This window comes from Suncus etruscus, chromosome 20 (genome assembly GCF_024139225.1).
Source record: "Suncus etruscus isolate mSunEtr1 chromosome 20, mSunEtr1.pri.cur, whole genome shotgun sequence".
Taxonomy (NCBI): domain Eukaryota; kingdom Metazoa; phylum Chordata; class Mammalia; order Eulipotyphla; family Soricidae; genus Suncus; species Suncus etruscus.
The window spans coordinates 43,263,835-43,282,479 of NC_064867.1; the positions used below are offsets into that span (position 1 = coordinate 43,263,835).

General features: G+C 49.0%; 1 protein-coding gene across 1 annotated transcript; it reads right to left on the reverse strand.

Annotated features, from left to right (window-relative positions):
- Window positions 1–1,054: 1,054 nt before the first annotated feature.
- Window positions 1,055–18,291, reverse strand: GUCY2D (guanylate cyclase 2D, retinal). Its single transcript, XM_049766117.1, has 19 exons — window positions 18,238–18,291; window positions 14,729–15,350; window positions 14,340–14,644; window positions 11,802–12,153; window positions 11,364–11,448; window positions 11,018–11,120; window positions 9,838–9,939; window positions 8,126–8,206; window positions 6,116–6,322; window positions 5,863–6,019; window positions 4,920–5,069; window positions 3,551–3,699; window positions 2,754–2,917; window positions 2,486–2,678; window positions 2,027–2,201; window positions 1,691–1,789; window positions 1,474–1,568; window positions 1,269–1,354; window positions 1,055–1,148 (listed from the first exon to the last, which is right to left on the reverse strand). The coding sequence occupies exons 1-19, from the start codon at window positions 18,289–18,291 to the stop codon at window positions 1,055–1,057; spliced, it is 3,273 nt and encodes a 1,090-aa protein (XP_049622074.1).
- Between the last annotated feature and the right edge of the window lie 354 nt (window positions 18,292–18,645).

Here is an 18,645-nt window from a genome sequence, read left to right on the forward strand (position 1 = left end):
CCCTTCCTTTCTTCGAAGCCTAAAGAAGGTTTTTCTTTGTGTGTGTGTGCCAGTTTCCCAGTTGTACCCATAGGAGCAAAAGTCAGTTTCTGACTAGTGAAGCATCTAGTTAACAATCCTTTATGAGGCCTTGAGAGGCCCTGGAAAGTGCATTCTTTCTCCCTCATTTCCCCATTCCAGCATGGGGTTAGGGGCAAATATCCAGACCAGATATTCTGAAGTCCAGCTGACATGAGGTGTGGAAACCACTTAAGCCACCCTGTTCACCAGAGACAGAAAGCCAAGGCCAGGGAATGCCAGAGATTTTTCCAAGATCACATAAGCTGGTTTCCAACTGGTGCTTTTAAAAGATGAGACTTCTCTGAGCAGGACGGGACAGAAGCTGGTATTAGCCAGACTTTGGTCTTCTGTGGCAGAAACTTTCAAGAAAAGGACCTTCTGGAATCATCCTGAGGAGGGAGAAAAAAGGGTATATGAAGACACTTTTTGTGGAAAGAAATCCTAGGGGTTCACAAGGTAGTGGTGGGTCTTGGTTCAGAAATAGTCAAAGGAAAGTGGTGTGCAAGATTCTGCTCTCAGAACTCTAGGGCTATATGCAATTTGTTATGGGATGAATGTTGCTAAGAGTTTGAGCTTGTGTGTGTGTGTGTGTGTGTGTGTGTGTGTGTGTGTGTGTGTGAGAGAGAGAGAGAGAGAGAGAGAGAGAGAGAGAGACTAATGTACAGAATTAAAAGAGAGGTTACAATTAGAATTTCAGACTCTATAAGTTTAGACTCCTAGACTATCCTAGATAGTCTGAATTCTTGTATGTGGCATCTCCCCCAATCCCCAGAGAAGTCTCTGGGTTTGAACCAGCCTGTGTCACTAAACCAGAGAAAAACCAAAATACTGGGCTCAAATCTTGCGAGTCAGAGACCCTGATTGCTGGTAAAGGAGTGGTGATAGGGTATTCCTTCAGGGAGCCTCTCCTATAGATGAGCAGCACCCCCTAGCCTGAGGAGAGATCGACAGTTGGGCTTGAGAGTCAGCGGGCAGCACCTGCAGGAACCTTGGGTCACTTTCCCAAAAACTGGCCAGGCCTCGCCTTCTCCAGCTTCTGGCGCCGATCAGGGGGGATTTCCTGCAGACTGATGCCGTGGTTGCTGGCTCTGAGGAGAGATCAGAGAAAGGATCAGAGGCAGGGCCCAACTTATTGATACTTCTCCGTGGGTATGGTTGGGGTAATGGGGTTCCATAAGTACCCCTGTGGGCTGTGATGAGTTCCTCACCCAGGTTGCAGGTCAGGTGGTTTGGGGATGGGTTTATTGAAGCCACGTCTGCCCACCAGCCAATATGTTTCTTCAGTGCCTTTGCCCTGGGGAACCATAGGGTGGGAGATTTAGATGGTACTCTAGGTCTTCGGAAACTAAGACACCCAGAGCCAGACCAGACCTGGATTTAGCCCTGACCCAGAAAAGGTAGATCCGACCTCACCTTGAGCTCCGTTCGTCCTCGTACCTCCACCTGGAAGCCCTCGTCCAAAGCACGTAGGATCTGCACGGTACTTATGTTCACATGGATGCGGTAGGCTGGGACCATGCAGAACATTGCTGACTAGGATTCACCTCCCATAAACCCATCTGGAGATATTTGCTCCCTCAAAATGGGGATGAAATCCCACCCCACCCCCATCCAAGCCCTCCACACTCACGTAGCCCAGTGGATTCCATGCGCGATGCAGTGTTGACTGTGTCCCCAAAAAGACAATACCGGGGCATGGTAAGACCCACCACACCAGCCACACATGGTCCTGTGGTAACACCAGGCAGGCAGCTGGGCTGCATCTAGAGGCTTAGAGGGATTTAACCCTTCCCATCCATTGCCCACCTCTCCAGTGTCCCCTCTTCTGATAGCTAGAAGTCTGGTATGTAAAAGGGACTTGAAGACAAGTTCCCTTACCCACCCCTGCCAGAATTATTCTGATATAGGAAACATGCTGTGGGGCCTGAAGTGAAGATGGGTGAGGCCGGGGCATGCCAGGAGTTACCAGAGTGTAGGCCAATGCGGATGCGCATGGGCATCTCTGGCATGTGTCTCATGCGAAAGGAGCCCACGGCACTCAGGATGTCCAGGGCCATGTTGGCAATCTCCGCTGCATGACGTTGCCCGTTCCGCTGGGGCAGCCCAGAAGCTACCATGTAGGCATCCCCAATGGTCTCCACCTAGGAGAAGGGGTTGTGCAAATTGGCGACTATCTACATGTCTCTCGGTCAAAGCCATTTCCTTGGCCGGAAGTCTAAACTCTGGTTATTGCAGAGATGTGGAGGAGTTGCCTATGGGAAGCTGAACTGGGAATCGGCAGATGAAGTTGGGAACAGGAAGGCTGGGAAATAGGATTGGGCTGGTGATTTGGGGTAGACAGATTGGCAGCTGGCAAGGAAGGCTTGGGCTGGAGGCAGGTACAACTGCAGGAGATTTTGCTTTCTTCCCTTCTCCCATTATACACCTTGTAGACGTCATGAGAGCCAATGATGGCATCGAAGAGTGTATAGAGGTCGTTGAGTAGGTCTACCACTTCGATGGGTTCGCTCATAGCAGAAATGGTGGTGAAGCCCACTATGTCACTGAAGTACAACGTCACCTCCTCAAAGAACTCAGGCTCCACAGGCGTCCCCATCTTCAGAGCCTCAGCCACAGACCTAGGAAGGCAGACGACAGGGTCATCTAGCTGGGTTCTAGCTGCCTTTTCCCCCTGCTTCCCCAGAGGCACTCACGGAGGCAGCATTTGTGTGAGCAGTCGGTCCGTTTTCTGCTTCTCTAGCTCCAGTTCTTCTGTTCGTTCTTGGATGAGGTCCTCCAGGTTGCTTGAGTACTGCTCTAGCATCCGAAGCATTGAGTCAATGATGTTGCTTTTCCGGCCCTTATTGATGCTCTTGAACTAGCAGGAGAAGAAAGCTGGTGGGGCCTGAGCTGCCTTCACTGGACTACACTTTGCCCAGTTCTCTCCCCTCCATTCATCTTCTACTCATTGGCACTGCAATGAGTACACTGGGTACTGTGTTTTCAGACATTATGAGGCTGCAAATGGGCAAGGGGATTCTGAGCACCTGGCTCTTCTCAGCTAGAAGTCAAAGGGCTTTAAACCTAGTCCACCCAGGCCTGGGATTGTTCTATCACACTAGGCCAAGCACATACTTTGTTCTACATATGTATTATTTAAATGGAATTAAATTGTTCTCTCACTCATCTTCTATTATAAAGGCCTCCTCTGCTCCTTACGCAACTCTTTCACCACCAAATCACATCTCATTCACTCCTTCAGCTATAGTCTGCAAAATCAGGTCCTGCCAGCCTTCTTTTCTTTATTATGTTTATTTAATTTGGGCCTTTACAGACACCACTCTGGCCTCCAAGGATACTCAGCCTATGTGGATATACCTGGCAATCCTCAGTGGAGCCATGCAGTACCGGAGATCAAATGCTCAAGACTGGGCTCTAGCCCTTTGAGATGTTTCGCCAAGAACCTGGCCAATCTTTCCCCCAAAACCCTTGCCCAATCCCAGTGCCTGACCAGGTCGAAGATGTGGTCCATGGAGGGCCGAAGATCTGGCTGCTCTGTCCAGCACTGCTTCATCAACTGGATGCACTCTACGGGTGCCTGGTCCATGGACACCAAGGGCCGACACAGTGGAGGGGGGCTCTGCACCCTCTGCACCACTTCTGGAGGCATGAGGGGACCAAGAGAGTGAAGTCCAGAATAAAAGCTACCTTTGATTGTGGCTTAATAATTAGAGTCCAAGATGGGGTTGGGTGAGGGCTAGTAAAGGAACTTCTAAACCAGAATTTCAGTGATGGAGGTATGTAAGGGGGTTGCTGGGAATTGCAAAAAAAAAAAAATCCTTGAACTCTTGGAGTTATGGGCAATTAGAGGTGACAGGCAAAGAGACTAACTTTTTTTTACATAAATGTAAAGTGGGAAGATGAACTAGTTGGTTGCTGAGACAAGTTATGAGAAATATGAGAAATATGAGCTTGGACCAGGTCAACTACTCTTTTTTTTTTTTTTTTTTTTTTTTTGTGGTTTTTGGATCACACCTGGCAGTGCTCAGGGGTTATTTCTAGCTCCAGGCTCAGAAATTGCTCCTGGCAGGCACAGGGGACCATATGGGGCGCCGGGATTCGAACCGATGACCTCCTGCATGAAAGGCAAACGCCTTACCTCCATGCTATCTCTCCGGCCCCTCAACTACTCTTTTTCCCCCCACTTCCTTGGGACCTTTAAAAACCAGAAAAGAACCAGTCCATTGGTTCCTGAGAGTCACCGTCTTCCACTCTATTTTTATTTATTTATTTATTTATTTATTTATTTATTTATTTATTTATTTATTTATCTATCTATTTGGTTTTTGGGTCACACCTGGCAGTGCTCAGGGGTTCCTCTTTGACTCTACACTCAGAAATCACTCCTGGCAGGCTTGGGGGACCATATGAGATGCCGGGATTTGAATCATCGTCCTTCTACACGCAAGGTAAATGCCCTACCTCCATGCTCTCTCTCCATCCCACTTTCTCCCATTCTAATTCTGGCTCTTCACTGCCCCGACCTCCTAGATCCGTGATCTTCAATTCAACATCCAATACTGTCTTGTTGGGAAATAGAAGAAAGAGCAAGCCTTGGACTGCTTGACTGTCTAACAGCAGGATATTTTTCTGACTTAAAGGCAACAAGGGAGGGGCCAGCGAGGTGGTGCTAGAGGTAAGGTGTCTGCCTTGCAAGCGCTAGCCAAGGAAGGACCGAGGTTCGATCCCCCGGCATCCCATATGGTCCCCCCAAGCCAGGGACGATTTCTGAGTGCTTAGCCAGGAGTAATCCCTGAGCATCAAACTGGTGTGGCCCCAAAACAAAAATAAATAGATAAAGGCAACAAGGGGGGCCGTACCCTCAGAAGTCAGTTCCAGCATGGCGTAGGGTGTGCTCCGACACACAACCTCCTGCATGATGATGCCCAGGCTAAAGACGTCACCGGCCAGTGTCCCCCGGCGCTCCATGGCAGGGTCCCGCAACAGCTCTGGGGCTGTCCATAGCTGGTCTGGGGACATGAAGAGGTACTCAGAGAACCCCAAGGGAGCTGAGGACACAGTCCCATGCTCCAGAAAGCTCAGGTTTAGACCCACTTACCCACCCTTCCCAGTCGGTATGACAATGTTATGTCCTCTGGAGCTACTACCAGTAAACCTAGTATGACTGGTAGACTAGGTCCTGCAGATATAGTAAAGGACCCTGGGCCATAAACCTGGACCCTTGACCCCACCTCTTAGAGCAGACCTGGAGGGTGCAGGGACAGTGGCTCTGCCCCCCAGCTTCGAGTTCCTCCTCCTTAGCTACCTAAGGGGTTGCAGAAGTTTCCCTCAAAATAAGACAGCCTTCAAAAATAAGACCTTGCTTACAGATTTCCTTCTGGGTGAAACATAAGGCAACCCGCCCAATAAAAGGTCCCCCAGGCTCTGTCTCGAAATGAAAATTAATTTACCGTAAACTGCTTGCTAGGGCCACCCCGACTGGCATTTGTAGAATTCATAGTTTGTCTGGATTGTGTAGCCAAATACCATACTACCGTACCGTGTCCAGGTAACAAATTTCCTTTATTTTTATTTAATAATAAATGTGTACCACATTCTTCTTCGTGGAAAAATAAGACATCCCTTGAAAATAAGACCTAGCTCATCTTAGGGAGCAAAAAAAATTAATATTAGACACTGCCTTATTTTCAGGGAAACAGGGTAGTAGAGACCCAGCAAAGAGAGGAGCAGAAGGCAGGTCCCTGGGGATGACTGGGATCCCAGGAGGATGATATTCTGCCAGGGAAGCAGTAAGGATCTTACCCTCGGCGTTAGAAGGCTGTGGTAGCACCCTCTGTGCCTCCAGCAGGTGGCCATGGCCATGGTCAGTGACTTTAAGCACAAATCTCCCATCCACCACGCAATTGCGTGACTTCAGCCTCCCGTGGGCCACGCCACGATGGTGCAGATATCTCATTCCCTGGAAGGGGCGGATTAGCAGCAGCCTTAGCCTGTGTGCTTGTCCTGGTCCTCTCCCTGGTCCTCTCCCCAATGCCCTCAGCCCCCTCCTTGCCACCTTGATGAGGTCCATGAGAAGGGAGGACTTGAACATCCAGTCCAGCTTGATGTCTCTCTGTGCGAGGAGGTCATGAAGGGAACCCCGGGCATAATGCTCCGAGACCACAGCCAGCATGCCTTCCCCCAGCACCCCGGGATGGTCCACTCTCCCAGCCAGGAAGAGTCCAAGGTAGAGGGCTACGTTGTCATGGCGGAGCTCCCTGAGCTGAGAGGACACAGTTGGAGCATTTTGTGAGTGTCCCCACCTTAATTTGGAAAAGGTGGCAAGCAGGCGATTTGTATCTTTTCTATCTCTCCTTTGGTCCACAGTATACAAGGTCCTTCTCATGAAAAGTGGTTTTAAGATGGCTATTTTAAGAGGCAAGAGCAACAACTCAAAGAACTGGAGCATAGTCTAGTATCACAGGTTCAAACTTTGGTTCCACAAGGCCTCCCTCCTGCCACTAGGTGTAACCCTGGTGGTTGGATTCCAGCAGAGGAAGCAAAAAATGTTTTTTGTTTTATTTTGTCTTTGGGTCACACACAGTGATACTAGAGATAACTCCTGAATCTGTGCTCAGGTATAACTCCTGGCATTGTTGGGGAACCAACCATACTAGAAGTTGTATGCTCCAGTGCACCTTATGCTATTCTGGGGTTCCAGGAATAATATCTGTGTGGGGGACACATGTAAGGCAAATTCTTTACCCACTGTTCTATTGCTCCAGCCCAGAAGCAAAAAATATTTAGATTAAAACATGAAACAAGGGGCTGGAGAGACAGCATGGAGGTAGGGTGTTTGCCTTGCTTACAGAAGGGTAGTGGTTCGAATCCCGGCATCCCATATGGTCTCCAAACCTGCCAGGAGTGATTTCTGAGCATAGAGCCAGGAGTGACCCAAACACCCTCCCCCCCACCAAAAAAAAAAAAAAACATGGAACAAGGGCTGGAGCACAGCAGGTAGGGCATTTGCCTTGCTGACTAGGTTTGACCCCTGGCATCTCATATGGTCCCCTGAGCCTGCCAGGAGTAGTTTCTGAGCAGAGAGCCAGGAGTAACCCCTGAACACAGCCAGGTGTGGTCCCAAAACCAAACCAAACCAAAACAAAACAAAGCAACAAGGGAATGCAACTGAGTATTTTCAGGAGTAATTTCTGAGCATTGCTGAGTATGGTCCCCCAAAACACACACACACACTCACACACACACACACACACACACACACACACACACACACACACACACACACACACAAAGATAGAAGGGGCCAAGAAATAGTACAGTGGTTATGCATTCGACCTCAGTTCAATTCCTGGCACGCAACAGTCTCTTGAGCATTGCCAGGGCAGGCCTGGCGGGCAGGCCCCAACACTGCCTGGCTCAAAAATAACATCACATCCTCACACTTTTGCATTGAACCATTCACTGGTTGGCCATGAATTGAGAGTAGGGCTCCAGGTTTGCTGGGCATAACATTAGAGCTCTTTTCCTCTCTACCAATGAAAGAAAAATAATAAATTTATGTATCCCTTAAGTTATGCTCTTCCTGGACTAAGGAACCAGACAAAACCATTTTTGGTGTTGGGGAGAAATAAAGTTTTAGCTTGGTAGAACTAAATTGTTTTTTGTTTTTTTTTGGGTCACATCTGGCAGCACTCAGGGGTTACTCCTGGCTCTATGCTCAGAAATCACTCCTGGCAGGCTCGGGGGATCATATGGGATGCCAGGATTAGAACCACTATCCTTCTGCATGCAAGGCAAATGCCTTACCCCTATGCTATTTCTCTGGCCTCAAAAAATGATTTCTTAGGCAATGCTGAACCCAGGGTCTGCCACATGGAAAGTACATGATCTATGCTGAGCTATATTCTCCTGGCCTCAAAGGTGATCTTCACTGATATTGACAACAAATGAGAACAAGAACAACCAAAGAAGTAGGGTTGTGAGACATCTTTATACCCAGCCACAAAGAGGGGAAAAACAATAACCACTCCTCCCCTCTCACTCGCATCATGGACTCCACTCTCACCTTGGAGAAGGCTGTCTTGGTTGCTGGACGAATAGCTATGTGTTGATCCCCTGGGAACTTTTTTAGCCAAACCCAATCTCCCTGAAACAGACCAATGGGAATAGTTGCAACTCAGTTTTATTATTATAAATTTTTGATAGCAAAAACCCTGGAGCCCCACATTTCCAATGGCCTACTGTCTCAGAACAATTCTATCCCTCATGTGTCTTGAGTTTTAGGGAGCATGGGGATTGAGGTATGCTAATTTACTTCACAAGCAGCTTTGTAAGGCTACTCCTTGAGCAAGAGAGCCTCATGCTATGAGACTATCTTCAAAACACCAGATGTACACACCAACAGCCCATTACCACCATGAAAGTCACTGATAAATGTCTTCAATAACGTGTCGGTTGCCATGAGAGAGCGCCGTGAGGGGAGTCAAGAATCTGAGGAGACCAGGCCTTTGGAAAGGTCTGATGCATACATCACCACTCCACTCCAGGCAGTGGGCCTCACTGTCCTCATCTGTTCACGAGGCCAGTGCATAGGTACAACACCTGTGCAGCCTCCCAGCTGCCGTGTTTGCAAGGGTCTGAGCACTTTGTTCTGCACTACCTCTGGCAAATTATGTAGCTGAACTTTTCTGTTGGTAAGCGATTTGGACTAGAGAATGTTGGGGTTGATGCTACCCTTTAAAAACATTTGGAGAGAAACATGGAGCATTTGTGCTACCCAAACAGAGAGCGGCTTTGTGGACAAGGTCAGACACAGACACAAAACATCCTTTGTGGAAACATGGTAGTCCCAGACAATGAAAACGACGTGGCCAAGAGGACAAGTTTACTCCTACTCCTATGAGAAATGGTACGGACATTTGGTAGCATATTAGGAAACATTTTCTCCAACATTCACTCAGTCGATCTTGCTTTCTCTGAATCTGCTCTTTTTTTTTGGGGGGGGGGCATACCCGGCAGTGCTCAGGGGTTACTCCTGGCTGTCTGCTCAGAAATAGCTCCTGGCAGGCACGGGGGACCATATGGGACACCGGGATTCAAACCAACCACCTTAGGTCCTGGATCGGCTGCTTGCAAGGCCAACGCCGCTGTGCTATCTCTCCGGGCCCTGAATCTGCTCTCTTATCTCTCACCCATCCTATCATCTTCAGATTCACTGACCTTTTTGTGATTTTCTTTTTGGCCCGTCCAGACTGGCTATTCTGAATCTGATCTGAAGTGGGGAGAAATGCTGGGTGGAGGAGCCACAATGCTGGAATGGCTTAGGTCAGGGAATTCCTTCTGGAAACTTCTCAACCGGAACAATTCACATATAGGAGATGTACTTTGGGGACCGTGAAAAGAATATGTCAGGTGCTCCTCTGCCTCGATGTTTTTAGGGAGGCCTGTGTTCACTAATTTGAGGACTTCATAGGGACGGGGGTACCTTACAGAGAAGGATGCTTCCTGCTTGCTCAGGCTTCTAACCTCAAGTCACTCACCTTTGAGGTGCCACTCTTGCGTAGTGGCTATGGGGATAGTTTGGATTTGCCATCTCAGAGGCACCTCTTCTGAGACCCTACTTGTAGAATATGGGGGTGAGGTGAGACTACCCATGCCTACTTCCTGGAGTCTACAGGATATGGCAGTACTGACTGCCTCCCAGAGAGAGGGTTGGTCTCTCTACCCAGACCTGGGCCTCTCTCCTCTACAGACATTCTCATTTGGGTTCAGGCTTACCTCATAGAGGCCAATGTTGGAATTGTTGGGGAGCTGGCTAGGACCACTGCGAATGTCTGATATGCTGCGGGCAGTGAGACTCGATCGACTCCCCTGAACCACCTGGAGGGGAGAGTTCAGGACAAGGGATCAAAATATACTGGGGGGGGGGGGGGAGTGTGGAGACATAGTACAGCAGTTAGGGAGGGCACTTACTTTGCATGTGTCTGACCTATGTTTGATCCCTGGCATCCTGTATGGTCCCCTAAGAACTGCCAAGAGTAATTCCTGAGTGTAACGCCAGGAGTAGCCCCTGAGCATCATCAGGTATGATACAAAACAAAAACAAGGGGCCAGAGCCATAGCACAGCAGTAGGGTGTTTGCCTTGCACCTGGTCGACCCAGGATGGACCTTGGTTTGATCCCTAGAGTCCCATATGGTCCCTAGAGCCAGGAGCAATTTCTGAGTGCATAGCCAGGAGTAATCCCTGAGTGTCACAGGGTGTGGCCCAAAAATCAAAACACACACACACACACACACACACACACACAAAACTAAAACAAAAACAAAAAACCAACGAAAAAAATTTTTGTGTAGTTAGAACCCTGAGTTTAGATCACTTTTAGCTCCAAAGATGGAGAAAGGAAAGAATTCTAGTTCGGGAAGTGATAATGATATCATTCCCCAAGTGTATCTCACAATTACAAAAACACAACTATATTTAATTATTTGTTGTGGGATAAAATTTCCATCCCAGAAATGTCCTAGAAAGTTGTTCAGTTCAAGGGCTCCTATCCTCATTAAACTCTTTTTCGTTTGTTTGCTTTCTTTGGGAGGGGCCAACCCCAGCTATGCTCAGGGGTTACTCCTGGCTCTGCACTCAGGAACCCTAGTGGTCAGGGGACCATATGAGATGCTAAAGATCAAACCACATGTGATGCAAAGGCCCTCCCTATCTGCCGTGTTATCATTCCAGTTTGCCTTCAATGAACAGCTATGATAGGAATCAGGTCTCCCCATATTTGGGATGGAGATGGGGGAATGTGGATGGGGTACAAGTCCAGACAGAAACACAGAGTACAGAGAAATGACAGATATGTCTCCACTTCCACTCCTAAATACTATTACTGTCTCTCATCCCACCTCTATAACTCCTCCCACCTCTATAACTCCTCCCACCTCCACCCTCTAACCCCTGACCTTTCGAGAACTTCCTCCTGGTGGGGGAAGGAAAGTGATGTCATCTGGAGTCAGGATGATCTTGTTAGGGCCTGAGGCCATTTGGATATGAAGTAGGCGATGCCTGGTAGGGGAATAAGGTCATTTCCACAATGGGAATCCAAGTCCCTGAGAAGAGGTCAGCAGGGAATATGTTGACTCAAGGAAGGGAAGCCACCACCCCCCCAAAAAAATCCTGTGGGATGCTGCCAGCCCTCTAGGATCTCCCCCACACACCCCCAAAGAAACTTCTATTCACTGCTATCTTTGCCACAAAGTTACATCAAGAGTCAGGCTTACCTCCTACTTACCTCATTCTTCTACTCACCTCATGTAATGGGCAAGATAGGCCCCTGTCAGTCCCATTCCAACCACCAGAAGAAAGCCAATAAAGACCAGGCCTGGTTCCACTCCTGGAGGTGCAGTGAGAGAAGAGAGAAACTGAAGGTCTTGCATGAGGGGAAGACGCCATTTTAGGAAGGCATACATTTATTAAAATTTGGAAGCTCGAAGGAAAAGAGGGTAGGATATGAAAATGAAGTCTAAGGTAAAACCATGTGTTTGGAAAAGGGAAACATCTGGAATGCCAGAAAAGTTTCAAGAGGGTGTGGCCCATTGGGAAGAGAGGAGTTCTGCATGAGTTAGAAATCTGATGACCTGGAAGGTCCTTGAAGGAGGAGTAGAGAAACAAATTTCACTTTCTTTCACCTCTTCATGGAAGAAATTTGAAGACTATCATAGTGGAGGTTGAGTTGCTTTTTCTTACCTCCATTGCAGATGACTTCTGGGTCAAACCAGCATGAGTGGTCATGCCCAGGCCCTTTTCCTCCTCTAGGGAAATGCACCGGTGTCCCAGCCCAACGGAAGTGTCCCTGGGCTGGGTCCAACATATATGTAGCATATAGTCGATCTCCCACTGCATTTGTGTCCAGCAGCACAAAGGGAGTCTCCTCAGCTCCTCCCCAGGCTCCACAGAACCCAAGGACCTGGGCATTCCGAACATGGTGGACCACAGCAGCTCCTGACATCCAGCCACCACCTGCAGCCTTGTGTGCTTCCAGCATGCCTTGTGCGAGCAAGAAGACTGCATCATAGATGGTGCCAAAGAGTGGGGATACCTGGAGAAGAACAGAGACCCTAAGGTACAGGATCACTGCCCAGAAATGGACCAGGACTCAGTCCCTACCTTTCCTTTTACTGTCTTACTGACTGTTTGCATTTCCTTGGTGTAAACAAGGAGGGTTGGGGGGGCCCCTATGTTCCTCCCCATTGGCTAGTTCTTCCTCCATCCCTTTTGGTTAGCTTGTTCCCTCTCTCGAGAAGCTAGAGCTTTCTCTCTCTTCCTTTTTCCCCATCAACCATTCTTTTTTTTTTTTTTTTTTTTTGAGTCACACCCGACAGTGCTCAAGGGCAACTCCTGGCTCTACACTCAGGAATCACCCTCAGCAGGCTCAGGGGACCATATGGGATGTCTGGATTCGAACCACCATCCTTCTGCATGCAAGGCAAATGTCCCACCACTGTGCTATCTCTCCGGCACCCCCCATCAACCATTCTACCTCCTTTCCCCACTGACCTTCAGGATTTCTTCACCATTTTAATTTTAACTCTTCATTACTTCAGACCCTTTCCTGTTTCTTGCCCAGCATATATTTTATTTTGTTGTTTTTTTGGACAGGGCCACACCAGACTGTGCTCAGAGCTTACTCCTGGCTCTGTGCTCAGAATCACTCTTGGGGAGTTCTGGGGACTGGGGATTGAACTGGGTCTGCTGTAAGCTAAGGGTTCTATTTGCTGTACTATCTCTTCAGTCCCCCTGCATATATTTTAAATATCATTATCTATACTATTTACATAAAAACTTGCTTTCCCATCTTTTTTATTGACTTCTACTTTCCTTCTTCACTGTCTTCAAAGCTAATTATCCAACCTGTCTAATTTTCCTCTCAACTCTTAGAGTCCCTGTCTAAAGTATCTTGCATCTAGTGGCAGAGAAAGACTGGGCAGTACAATGAGAATTAAGGGAGCTGCAGAAACTGGGAAATAGATTCAAGTCTAGGCCAGGGAGGAGGAGGAAGCTTCCAGAGTGACCATCACTGAAGGGATGTATCAGAGTGATCTCAAGGAAAGTAGGGATTGGAAACAGCACAAGTAGCAGTACAGAGACAAAAGAAAAAGATGCAGTTAGGCATCCAAAGTAACTTGAAATTCAAGGAAGCTAGAATATACTGTGCTCTTCCCTGAGACTTAAGGAACTTTCCCTCCTTCTCTTCTCCTACCTTCCCTCCATCCTTCACTAGCCACTATTACTAATTCTTATCCTCTTCATGTTTCTTCTTTCTCCCCATCACCCAACCTAAATCCCCTTGGAGGAAAACAGAAGTGTCCTGGGTAGTATTTGAACAGCCCTTGACTAGCACTGCTCTTTTATCTGTTTCCTCTTGAATTGGGTCCTTCTGGAGCTTAGTTTATGGTCCACTGACATCCATATTTCCTTCTTCTCAGTGGCTTCTAGCTTCTTGTGTGATAGGAGGAGGAATAGCTGGTCTAAATTGGGATTCTTGATTCTCAGCAAACCCTAGGTTTTAGTAGATTATGGGGAATAACTTGTGAATCTAAATGGTTGTTTCTGCCTTTTTACTTTGTACAAGATGTTTGTAATCCTCAAAAAGTTAATGAAACATGGGGGCTGGAGAGAGAGCATAGCAGTAGGATGTTTGCCTTGCATGCAAACAATCCATAACAGACAAGTGGTTCGAATCCCAGCATCCCATATGGTCCCCCCGAGCCTGCCATGAGCGATTTCTGAGCACAGAGCCAGAGGGACCCCTTGAGTGCCACCAGGTGTGACCCCTCCACAAAGTTAATGAAACATAAGAAACTTTATAGGCGTTGACTTCACAGTCCGCATGTGGTGGCCCTGTAGCTACTCTAGTTTGAAGTCGCCTGCCAAGAGGTTACACTGGAGGGTTCATTCCAGTTTGGTCCTTGAAGCTGGGTCAATAGAGGGCTGTGTTGCCTGCAGTTCTAAGACACTAAATGCCCCCAAGCAAACCCCTAACCTCTACCTACCCACTACTCCAGGTCAGCCAGTGCATCTAACATCTCTGCTTACTGACTAACCCTCACCCTCCTCCTCTCATTTTACCAATTTCCTTCCGAGTTAGGTTCATTCTTCTATCATCTCATTGTCTTTCCCCCATCCACTCTCTAGCCTTTGGCGCCATCTTGCTTTCTCCTCTTCCCTGACCTACATCTTCTCCCCATTTCCTCCCTATGTTTCCTCCTCCCTGGCCTTTCTTACCTGCTGCAGGTTGAGATCAGGGGGTAGTTCCTGGAGCTCTTGGGCCTTTCGCAGGCTGTCCAGCACGCTGGCCCCTGGTGGGCAGTGGCGGGTCAAGGTGAGCACTGCATCATGGGCCTTGAGAAGCTGGGAGCTGTTGGCTATCACTGCCAGAGCGTCTGGGCCAGGGGCCAGGGCATAGTGGAGTGTGTCGAAGGGCAGGAAGACCAGGGAGCCATCGGCCAGACCTAGCTCCTCTGCGGCCTGCAGCAAGCTGCGCTGTTCCTGACCTCCCAGCAACACTGAATGCATCACCATGATCACCACTGCAGAGGGAAGGAATGCCACTTACTACCCAGATCCGTGGTGCCCACCCAGCCCCAGACACCCTCCGCAGGAGAGAGGCCTACCTCGGACACGGGGGCTGGCCTGGACCCTCCTCAAAGCCTCCCGAGCTCCTGCCAGGTCTGAAGGCTCCATGGAGGTCACCAGGGAGATGGGTAGGCCCCGGGCCCTGAGTGCAGTGGACAGTGCATGTCCTGCCTCCACCCATAGGTCCTGTGGGGCTGTGACCAGTGCCACTCGTGCCCAGCGGAATGTGCGCAGGAGGGCATAGAGGGCATCAGCTGCCTGCACCCCTGGGCAGCCCCAAGGCATCAGAGCAACCCCTGCCTCCTGGGCCAGCAGCTCTGCAGGCCGGCAGGCAGCAGGGTTCACCGGGCCCACTAGGCCGGACACTTGAGCCAACGCTGGGGCCACGGAGCCCAGCGAGGCAGGTGTCCTGCAGGGCTCCAGAAGCATCGCCACTTCCACTCTGGGCATCCTAGCCTGGTGGTTAGCGCGGTTCAGGCGAGAAGCAGCCAGTCGTGCAGCCAGCTCCGGTCGGGCCCTGGCGAAGATGGGGTCACAGGCCCAGGGGCCCAGTACCCCCACGGTGAACACCCCTGCAGCCAGGGTGCAGGGCAGCTGGGACAGCAGCAAAAGGCCCAGTGCGCACTGGTCCAGCCCCATGGTCCAGGCCATGGTGGGCATCTGTGGGGACCAAAGAGGCAGCCTCAGCTTCGGGTTTAGACAATTGTGCTGAAAGTCCAGGTCACAGCAAAGATGTCCCCTCTCTCCCTCCTCCCCAACTGCCCACTCCCTGGTCTGGAATCTGCCTTTTATGGGTTTGTGGGGTCAGAGGGATACCCCACACTTCTAGAAGATTAATTTAGGAGTCCAAGTCACAGAAAAGACGTCCCCTCTTTCCCGTCCCCAGCTCCATGGCTTGGAATCTGCCCTTTGCTGTGTTTGTGGGGTCAGTGGGATACCTCACACCTACTAGAAGGTCAGTCCAGGAGTCTAAGTCACAGCAAAGAAGTCTCCCCACTCTCTCCTCCCCAGTTACCCACTCCCTGCTTGGCCTCTGCCTTTATGCTGGGTTTGTGGGGTCATCCACACCTTCTAGACTGTCTAGGGCCAAGGATCCCATGTAGAAGGGTCTTTCCACTCACTGGACAGTCCAAACTCGTTGGGACCCAGGGCTCTGGTGAGGGGGTCTCGGGGGCGATCCTCTTCTGATGCCCTCCCACAGGTCCTCTTGGCCCAGGGAAGGAGTTCTGGAACTCTCTGCCTGCCCCTAATCTCCTACAAGCTGATTAGGATCTTTTAATCAGGCAGGGGCAGGGAGCTGGAAGAGGAGGGGGGAATCTCTCTTGGCTTCCATCCACCCCCTAGCCATGCCTCCCAACGGCACTGCCACGCATTCCTGATCACCCCCAGAAAATGACAGGGTGTGTCCATGGATACTTGGGGTGAGTGCTTTCTCTGTTTCATTTTTTTATATTTGGGTCCTGAGCCATAGTACAGCAGGTAGGCATCTTGCTGTGCAAACTGCAGACCTGAATTTGATCCCCGGTATCCTCTGTGGTCCCAGAGCTCTCCAGGAGTAAGTGCTGAATGCAGAGCCAGGAGATATCCCTAAATACTGCTGGGTGTAACCCAGAAACAAAAAATTTAATTTAATTAAAGAACCGTGATGTATAAAGTTATTGATCGTTGAGTTTTAAGCGTAGAATACTGCAACACCAATTCGACCACCAATGTCAACTTCCACCAGTGTGTCTGCACTCATCCCTGCCTCCATTTTTCTTTTCTAGTTCTGATGACCAAGTTTAAATGCCATCTGTTGGCTGGCAAAGTCCACACCCCACAGACCAATCTCAAATAAACCTGATATGCTTTCCTTTCTTCTCTCTGCTGATCACTTGAGGTTCTTTTTTTTTTTTTTTTTTTTGGAGGAGGGGGTCACACCCGGCAGTGCTCAGGAGTTACTCTTGGCTCTGCATTCAGAAGTTGCTCCTGGCAGGCTCGGGGGATCATATGGGATGCCGGGATTTGAACCATCATCTGTTCGAATTGGCTGAGTGCAAGGCAAACGCCCTACTGCTGTGCTCTCTTCAGCCCCACACTTGAGGTTCTTTAACCACTGAATATTGGTGCCTAAAAATTCATCTCTTTAGCCTGTAGGTGGCAGAATCTGAGATCTTTCAGAAATCACTGAAAGAGCTCTGCTTTGAGCAGACTTGAGTTTGTAGTTCTTTTTATTTATTATTTATTTATTTATTTTGTGTTTTTTTTTGGGTCACACCCAGCAGTACTCAGGGGTTACTCCTAGCTCTGTACTCAGAAATCACTCCTGGCAGGCTCAAGGGACCAAATGGGATGCAGGGATTTGAACCACCATCTGTTTGAATTGGCTGCATGCAAGGCAAACGCCCTATCAGCCCTATCACTGTGCTATCTCTCCGGCCCCCTATAGTCCATTTAAGTTTTAGAAAGTTGTTTAATCGGGGCAGGAGAGATAGCACAGCGGTAGGGCTTTGCCTTGCATGCAGCTAATTCAGATGGACGGTGGTTTGAATTCCGGCATCCCACATGGTCCCCGGAGCCTGCCAGGAGTGATTTCTGAGTGCAGAGCCAGGAGTAACCCCTGAGTACCACCGGGTGTGACTGAAAAACAAACAAACAAAAAGAAAGAAAGAAAAAGAAAGTTGTTTAATTTTGGGGCTGGAGAGATAGCATGGAGGTAGGATGTTTGCCTTGCATGCAGAAGGACAGTTGTTCGAATCCCTGAATCCCATATGGTCCCCCGAGCCTGCCAGGAGTGATTTATGAGCGTAGAGCCAGGAGTAACCCCTGAGAACTGCTTGCTGGGTGTGACCCAAAAACCAAAAGAAAAGAAAAGAAAAGAAAGTTGCTTAGTCTTCCTGCTGGTTATTGTGACAATAATTTATGATAAAAAATGTAATTGCCAGTTGATTGAAAGAGTTGACAATTTTAAAGGATAGTGCAATAGGGTACTTGCCTACCGTTTTTATTAAAAAGGTATGATAATTAAAATGCTATATTGGTACAAGAACAAATAGAAAATGGAACAAAGGGTCAGAGTGATAGCCTTACAATGGGTAGGGTGTTTGCCTTGCACTGGCCAACCCTGTTCAGTTCCCAGCATCACCTATGGTCCTGGAGCCTGGCAGGAGTGATACCTGAGTACAGAGCCAGGAATAACCTCTGAGCACCACTGGGAATACACCCTTCCCCCCACAAAATTTCATGACAAATGTAATACCCCTATTTTGAATCCTATTGAAGTAGGTCTCCTGAGGCTGGCTCATACAATAATGTCAGTGAGATAAATAGGAAACAGGTAGTTAGATAGATGGAGGGAGGGAGGGAAGGAGTGAAGGAGGGAGGGAGGGAAGGAGAAAGGAAGAGGGAAAGGGAGGGAGGGGAGGAAGGGAGGGAGAGAGGAAGGGGGAGAGAGAGACACACACAGAGAGAGAGAGAGAGAGAGAGAGAGAGTGTGTGTGTGTGTGTGTGTGTGTGTGTGAGACAGAGAGAGAGAGAGAGAGAACTGCCACCATATTGCATGACCCACCTTGGTCTCCCCAGGGAAGTCCTGGACATGTTTTAGACTAGTAACATCTGACATTAGCGCCCACACAGTGTGGATACTAGGATCCTACAAGGCAGCCATTAAGCTACACCTGAGGTCCATTTGATCTGCAAGGTGTGGGAATTAATTTCTGCTTCCAGGGTCCTCAGGCTTAGGTAGGCCAAACACCACCCTGCCAAAGTGTTGGTGGCTGCATCCACAATTGCCACCACTCAAATGGCCCAACTTCACTGCTTTTCCACTGATCTCTGCGAAGCTTTGAGCTGAGAGACTGGTGTACCCATGAGCTTTCATGGTTTGGTTTGCATCTCTTCAAGATTAACATGATTCTAAGGAGCTGACCTATGAACTGACGTGGCAGTGGCCGTGGAACGTATCTCTAGAAAAAAA

What these genes read in the sequence shown, in the direction of transcription:
- GUCY2D (XM_049766117.1), bottom strand. Translation starts at nt 18,291, where the DNA reads ATGTCAGATGTTACTAGTCTAAAACATGTCCAGGACTTCCCTGGGGAG. An exon ending in ACTTCCCTGGGGAGACCAAG is followed by an intron (nt 15,351 to 18,237) that starts GTGGGTCATGCA and finishes TGGTCCCCACAG; the next exon opens with ATGCCCACCATGGCCTGGAC. An exon ending in CCGCATTGGCCTACACTCTG is followed by an intron (nt 1,790 to 2,026) that starts GTAACTCCTGGC and finishes GTGTTACCACAG; the next exon opens with GACCATGTGTGGCTGGTGTG.